Source organism: Ictalurus furcatus, chromosome 22 (assembly GCF_023375685.1).
Source record: "Ictalurus furcatus strain D&B chromosome 22, Billie_1.0, whole genome shotgun sequence".
NCBI classification, from domain to species: Eukaryota; Metazoa; Chordata; class Actinopteri; order Siluriformes; family Ictaluridae; genus Ictalurus; species Ictalurus furcatus.
The window spans coordinates 2,607,299-2,614,831 of NC_071276.1; the positions used below are offsets into that span (position 1 = coordinate 2,607,299).

The 7,533-nt window shown below is 45.6% G+C and overlaps 1 protein-coding gene and 1 long non-coding RNA gene across 6 annotated transcripts; one reads left to right on the top strand and one right to left on the bottom strand.

Annotated features, from left to right (window-relative positions):
* The first annotated feature begins 687 nt into the window (after positions 1-687).
* LOC128599104 (uncharacterized) lies at positions 688-2,510 on the top strand. Its single transcript, XR_008384361.1, has 3 exons — positions 688-800; positions 1,764-1,936; positions 2,410-2,510. It is a non-coding gene; the product is annotated as an uncharacterized LOC128599104 (long non-coding RNA).
* Positions 788-7,202, bottom strand: ncaph (non-SMC condensin I complex, subunit H). Of its 5 annotated transcripts, none has more exons than XM_053610472.1 (18): positions 7,049-7,202; positions 6,211-6,421; positions 6,020-6,107; positions 5,832-5,921; positions 5,588-5,702; positions 5,325-5,467; positions 4,477-4,666; positions 4,304-4,386; positions 3,952-4,157; positions 3,700-3,845; positions 3,495-3,604; positions 3,256-3,375; positions 3,015-3,122; positions 2,812-2,940; positions 2,393-2,503; positions 2,165-2,238; positions 1,771-1,846; positions 788-1,189 (listed from the first exon to the last, which is right to left on the bottom strand). In XM_053610472.1, exons 2-18 carry the CDS (start codon positions 6,414-6,416, stop codon positions 1,130-1,132), a joined length of 2,055 nt encoding a protein of 684 aa, XP_053466447.1. In that variant the 5' UTR covers positions 6,417-6,421; positions 7,049-7,202; the 3' UTR covers positions 788-1,129. The 5 variants fall into 5 exon arrangements, with proteins under 5 accessions (XP_053466447.1, XP_053466444.1, XP_053466446.1 ...); XM_053610469.1 differs by having other exon boundaries at positions 6,020-6,110; XM_053610471.1 differs by lacking the exon at positions 7,049-7,202 and having other exon boundaries at positions 6,020-6,110; positions 6,211-6,602.
* Positions 7,203-7,533: the final 331 nt, after the last annotated feature.

The window sequence follows — 7,533 nt, forward strand, 5'->3', positions numbered from 1 at the left end:
ACAGGCTGCCATAGGAGCTACTTAGAATATGCAAATGAATTGTCAGTAGCTCTTCCCTGGTTTTTTATAAAGGCTGTAGAAGGTCTAAAAAAAAAACTTAATCTGACTGGCTCCCTTTAGCTTCAGTGTGGACAACTGGGTGGTAGACTGCAGTGAATTTTAAAAGCAAGACAATTTGTCTTCTAAAATGTTATGTTGTGCTTTTGGGTGCCAAAGATATAGCGTATACTTTCAAATCGGACACCTTTCCAAGCCAACATATTTTAGTTGTAGTTACAGGCAATTAGGAGAGATAACTGGTCTGAGGAGCTTCATTTTATCAGTGAAGTTGGCTTTCTAACCAAGAATTTAGCAGGCTTGGTTTGCTCGTTAGCTAAAATGCATGCTTTATATTGCTGTAACAAACCTGCATAACTCACCTAAAACCTACAGTGAGAAAGTAGCTAGCTTAAATACATCATCATCAAAGTCTTACAAAGGGCCTCTCATTGGCTGCTGCAATTAGGATATGCAAATACCATGGTTCATACTGGCCTTAATATATTGTTTATCTAAGCCTATTTAAGGATGCAGTGCTTTACATTTTTTAATTGCTTAAAATTCAGGTAAGAGTTTTAATGATGCAACACATACAAGGAAAAAACACATAAAAGGAAAAAAAAACACATTAAATGTAACAGGTTTAAATTAACAAGACGAGACATAAAAGAGGAGAAAAGTTCACGGTGTTCGAGGGTCACTGCAGTGTCGGAGCAAGCGGCCTTCATAGGTCGGCGTGAGAGCGAGAAGGTCACGTCCAGGTACGTCTGTATTCTATCTGCAGACGCAGTTCACCTGCTCCTCCCTCGGTGTCATTTTTTTCACATGATGCTGAATGACAGACTTAATTAAGTGTACATTTCCGTGTCTTGTGTAGCACGGTCCACAAAACAAAACAAAACAGCACGATTTTCCCTCTAAATCACGGTTAAAAAGTTTATTACGGAACATTGTTTGCTGTATAACAGCGGCTCCTTACATGTGGGATAAAACGTACTGTACACTGTAAAAAAAAACAACACGGCTCTAAAAAAATAATCCCTTAAAATGATTTAAAAAATAATAATAATCCGGTGGCGTGGGCGTGTCCTCAGTGTCCTTGCCTGATGATGATGTCCGACATGTCGTCCACTTTGTGAAGCTCCAGGTTCTGTGATCGAGAAAACACACGACTTCTGGTGAGCGGGAAATCACACTCTGTAGGAAGACTACATTAAAGCTCTTCCTCACGTTAATAAATTAAAAAAAAGCCCAGCTTGCCTAAATCACCCCAAACCATGTTGCAAAAATGTCTTCCGATCTGATGAAGCCAAAAAAACCAAGACAACTCATCACTCAAAGGACACGATACCCACGGTGAAGCGCACTGAAGCAGATACAATTTACCCAAATAATAATAATAATAATAATAATAATAATAATAATAATAATAAATCCCTCAACATGTTTCTCTGGTAAACCAGTGTACCGACCAGCTGTTTTTCTTTTTCTTTTAAATAGAATAACACTCACGTGTTTAATACTAACTGCAAAACCATTACAGTGTCATAAAGTCCACTTTTTAATTGTCGTTTTTACCGTTTACGACTCTCGCTGATGACAAGCCCCGATGGTTTTAACGCAGAGGGCCTCCAGGTTTTATGAAAGCGAGACGCCGGACGCTTTATCGCGTGGAAAACAGAGCAAACCTAATGGCTGCGGCTTTATTTATTTATTTTCTTTAGGACTCACCTTCTCATTGGCCAGATGCAGCAGAGCGACGAAGGCCAAGGGCACGGACAGGTTACTGGCCATGGTGCCGGGCAGCCTGGAACGGGAAACGAGCGAAAGGCACGAATTAGTATATAATCGATCCTGGTGCGCGAAGGAGAGCTGCGCTCCTTCAGGCATGCGACAGGTGTGTATATTACAGGAAGAGCGATCTGAAAAATCCCAACCGAATCGGTTTAGGCGATTTCGGTACGAGTGTAGTAGCCGTTATGTTTTTAACCCTGTGTGGTGAACACATGCATGAATCCGGAAGCCATCTTGGATTTGGCGTACTCTTTTGGTCTGTCAATCAAACGTTACCATAGTGTCAAAAATGTGCAAATAAGCATAAGCCTCGAGTGTTCCGGTGTCTTACTTTCGTATGAGCGTCCTGGTGGACTGGCTGAAGGATTTCTCTCCCGGCACTTCTGTAGTCTCGCTCTCAACATCCTTAAAAAAAAAAATCATACAGAAATTTAAAACAAAGCAAACAGAGAGAAATGGAATGCGAAATGAACCCGGGCGCCTCAGATCGGGGATGAGATTATTATTACTGATACGTACTCGCCTATCCTACTGTGTGTGTGTGTGTGTAACAGAATACCTTGGCTGGTTTCTCAGGGCTGTCTGTCAGGAGGCTCCACATGCTGCTCTTCAGGCGCTTCATATCCATCTTCTTGGCCGTCTTGGCGTAATTAATCTCAATGATGTTGACCTGGAACAGAGAGAGAGAGAGAGAGAGAGAGAGAGAGAGAGAGAGAGAGAGAGAGAGAGAGAGTTGATGCATCTTTGTTTCCTTCACATTGCCCAACTCTTGCAGAATAATACTATCCTCTCAGTAAATATTATCTCTCGTCCTTACGGGAATCCATACTCGGGACTAAACGGCCCATGTCGCTCCCTGGTGGGGGATCATATTCGTGATAAACACACAGAAATAATAAGGTGAAGGTAAACCCAAACAGCGAGAACGTCGACTCTGTTATTATTATTATTATTAACAGTGAGAACGTCTGCTCTTACTTTATGCGGCTCAGGCACCAGGCAGTCTTCTCCGTACGTGGAGACGCCGTCAGCGTCCAGCCTGTCCGTCATGGGCTGAGAGTCATCCGATCCTGCGAAGCCTTCGACCTCGTCGTCACTGTCCGAGAGCTGCCAGGTTTCATCACAGGGGTGAGCAAAGCGCCAAAAAAACCATTAAAAATCGCATTGCTGAGCGTGCGTACCTGCAGCCGCGGGCAGAAGTTAGCGGTGTCGTTAGCGTTGTCGTAGTCGTACTCTCCGATGTCCTCGGCTAGTTCGCCCGATATCCTCTTCTTGTCTTTTACAATCAGCTAGAGCGTAAAAAAAATGAACAAATAATAATAAAAAAACCACGTTAAATTGTTAATGTATCTGCGTAAAGTTCGGCAGCTTTAACAGGAAGTGACGTTTGTTCAGTGTGCTGCAGGTCTTTCGGCGAGTCACCGTGCTGGCGGGTTTGAGGCTGAGCTGCGACAGGTTGCCGAGCGGGTACTGGAAATCCGCTGGCAGCGTCGTTTTCTTGTTGCTGGTGTTCAGGGCAGATTTGCTGATGGTGGTCGCTGCCTGGAAATGAAGGACGTGAGTCACGGGAGGACAAAATAACAGGAGTAGAACAGACACCTGTTCCGGTAAAAAAAAAAAGAAAGCTGTGTGTATTAAAGCAAACCGGAGCGAGATCTTACTCTGGTCGTGCGGAAGTAGTTGTGAAAGTGGACGTCCTCGCTGAAGAAGTCGATCACCAGGGGATTTCTCGGCGCCCGCTTTTTCGTTTCCTTCTCCGGCTTGTGGTCGTCTGCGCGGCGAATAACAAAACACAACCAATGCTGCGTCACGTGACGTGACGTGACAGTAGGAACATTTAACAGTGTGGAATCTGTACGAGCTCACGTTTGTTTGTGGGTTTGAAGAGCCAGTATCCCGGGCCGACCCACGTCGCCATGGTGCGCGGGCTGAAGTACGAATACTCCCTGGGTTTGTCCGACAGCTGCAGGCACATGGTGGTGATGTCGCCTTCTCCGATCGGTATGATCCCCCTGCACGGAACACGGCACGCGCACTTCAGCGCTCACCTCCACTGCTCGGTTCTACGCTTTCGTCTTTTCATTTAAACGATAAAGTATTTTTTTGCTTCTCTCTCACCGTCCTTTCTCGGGGCTCCTCCTAGAGCAGGCGTCTTTGTGCTCGTCAAAGGGATCCCCGCCGTCTCCCGCTCCTCCGTCATCGTCTCCGTCCCCGTCGAAACAGTCGCCGAAATCCGCCGCCTCGTCCGGCTCGACGTCAGCATTTACGTCGAATGCGTGCTCGCCCTGCTTCATCTTGTCCAGCAGCTGGTTCAGGTTGGTCGTCTGTGCAGACGGACAGAGAAGATTCATCCGTCACCAGCGAGTGTGACTCTCAGGCTTCCACATCTTTTCTTTTTTCTTACACGTCACTTTAATAACACGTTAGGACCACACGACGGGTGGAATTTCCCTTTAATATGCTTGTGTACCTGCTCAGGTGTCCACTGGGTGAAGGAGAACTCTTCTAGAGATGGGCAGATGGGCATCTTTTCCTCCAGAGTCTTCAAACTAACTGCAGGTACAAAAACAACAATCCCCCAATGAGGCCTGTCTCGCTGCTCAGACTTTACGTACACAGACGGACAGGTGTTTAGTGCAGTACCTGTGAAGGGGGAGGCAGGTATGTGTTGTACAGGTGAGGGCGAGCCAGGTGGTCTAGAGCGCAGCAGGGTCATGTGGGAGGGGAACTTGAGCTCACAGCAGCTGTCCTCGCTGAACAACACAGACAGAAACACTCCAGCCGTACTGTTCTCGTCGAAAGAGGCAGCCATGCGCTGGAACATGGGGTCCACCTGTAACAGGATACACATGTGACGAGGGATATCAGGCATTCTGCTCCTAATAAACAAACACTTACTATATAAACCTATTTCCCACTCGTTTTCCTTCCACCTCTATGATTCTATCATACACAGTAAAGCAGGTGTGGCCTATGTGGCTATCATACACAGTAAAGGAGGTGTGGCCTATGTGGCAATCATACGCAGTAAAGGAGGTGTGGCCTATGTGGCTATCATACGCAGTAAAGGAGGTGTGGCCTATGTGGCTATCATACGCAGTAAAGGAGGTGTGGCCTATGTGGCTATCATACGCAGTAAAGGAGGTGTGGCCTATGTGGCTATCATACACAGTAAAGGAGGTGTGGCCTATGTGGCTATCATACACAGTAAAGGAGGTGTGGCCTATGTGGCTATCATACACAGTAAAGGAGGTGTGGCTTATGTGGCTATAATACACAGTAAAGGAGGTGTGGCCTATGTGGCTATTATACACAGTAAAGGAGGTGTGGCTTATGTGGCTATAATACACAGTAAAGGAGGTGTGGCCTCTGCAGTAGTCAGTCCCTGCATTTTACACCCTCACTTTGATACAGTGCAACAAAGCATATGGTTTTGAGATTCTTCATTAAGAGTGAAGACTCTGGTGTGATGAGACGTCTATGTCCTTTACCTCACACTTCATCTCTGACTCTGAGAGGTTGATGTTGCTTAGGTTCTGCTCCACCGTCTTCTTTGGAGGACGTTTCTTTGGGGCCTGCTTGGTGGCTGCCTGTTCACTCACACTGCCCTCTGTCTCTTCTTCTGCCTCCTGGTCTGGTACAGAAACACAAAGTAGAACATAGAACACACAGTGGCATGGCATATGTCACCTTTAATATGTGGATATAATTTCTCACACACACACACAATATTACTGGCACATCTAATGCAGACCTTTCGGTTTGGTCTCGGAGCCCAGCCCTCCCAGAACTCTGTATGCATCGGCGTGTACTGCGTCCACCCTCACTGCGTAGATCTTAGTGCTGGCGTCCAGCGTCCCTGCAGCCACCTGAACACGAACACACACACACGGCGTCCCATCACACGCCTACTACAGCAGACCTGGGTATCGCCAGAGTGCACGTGGCATTCCGACAGAACGTTTAAAGATATTCATGAAGGTCCAAGACTCACTCACCTTGAAGTTGAGCTCGGAGTCTTTCTCCTTGAGTATGTCCGCCATGTAATCGATGAGGTGCAGGCCAAACGCGTTCTTCGTGGTGATTTTCTACCGACAGATTGATGAGCTTATTATAAATATACACCAGCACCATTAGAACTGTTTAGCTCTGCGCGTACACGTGTGTGTTTTGAGTTTTCACTCACGTTTTCCGTCGAGAGTTTGATGCAGGTGGAGTAATGCTCCGAGATCTGTGCCGAAGACAGCTTGGGCACAGCAGCGGGAGTTCCTGTGCTACTGTAAACACACCAAACACGTTGTTTCAAAGATTATAAATGAATACGAATACAATTCCTCCCTGTAGCACGATCAGTGGAGCGAGGGAGTAGGGACTCACCCGTAGGCCTCGTTGATGGAGGAATCGGCCCCTGCGTGAAGGTCGACGACTTTGGACCTGCGCCTCTGCCTTCGCTCCTGCTCATCGTCGTTGGTTTGGATGGATCCGAGAAGCGGCGTGCTGGTGGCGGAGAGGGCCGTCCTGTGCCCCAGCGCCGGAGAGGACCACTGCCGTGGCCGGGAACTCGGGGTGCTCACTACACTCATGCTGCCTGTCAATCAAACCTAGAGTGAGGGGTGGAAAATACTGTACCATTCCCAGATTACAGATTCCCAGGTCTCGTGCACTCAGACACACTGGTACGGTAGGAGGAAATGATCAAGCAGGACCGATGACACTGACATCGAGGAAGCAGTAGCAGGGACTGAGAAATGCTGTTCTTTTTCATGACTCGAATCAGCTGAGTCGATTCACTTGAATGATTCGTTTCTGAATCGTTTAGTTAAAAACACAAATAACCCGAACGTTAAAAGGCTTTCTAGTTCACTCAAATGCTAATTCACGTTGCGTGTTTAAAGAAATATGCACCTTGTCCTTCGGGAGATTAAGAATAATTCACTTTTATTCCGAATTTAGTACTTTAAGATGCGTTAGTTAGTTAGCGACCTAGCTAGTTAGAATAAATATGTGTGTGTGTGTATATATAAATATATATAAAATATATTTTCGTTAACTAAATCTCTATCTCCAAGGATAAACGTGAGCCAAGTTACAAGCAAAACTATCCAACTTTAAATAAAACATTAAAATGTATACAACTAGCCACATTAGCATGCTAGCTCGGGTCACTAATAAACAATTCTAACCCACATTTCAACAAACATGATTAAATACTCACTGTATACAATCGCGCAACTTGCTAATGAATATCCGGTTACTTATTTACGATTAAAACAATGTTATTTTACAGAAAATAATCTGTAATGTACTGTAAACAACGGAACTAGTCGCACACAGGCGAGGAACTCCGCTACCTTTCCTCCTATTTGAAATTTAGCGCCGGACGGTTAGTACGTCATACGTACGCGAAGACGACATCACGCACGCACATACGCACGACTCCAGAAAAAAAAGCATACCGCTGATCTAGGATCAGGTATGTGACGCTAAAATGAGGTGGATAAGGATCAGTGGCTAAATCGAAACTGTTCTCAGAACAGTTTGTTATGGGAAGCATTACCAGACTCTCAGTGTTTGAGTGTGGTTACTTTCTATTTAGCAAGATTATCTATCTGGTACATTACAACACTTATTTGTTGCAGAAAGGTTTTGAATATATTTAAATAATATTTGTCAAAAGTCTTTGTGAGATGAATAATAAAC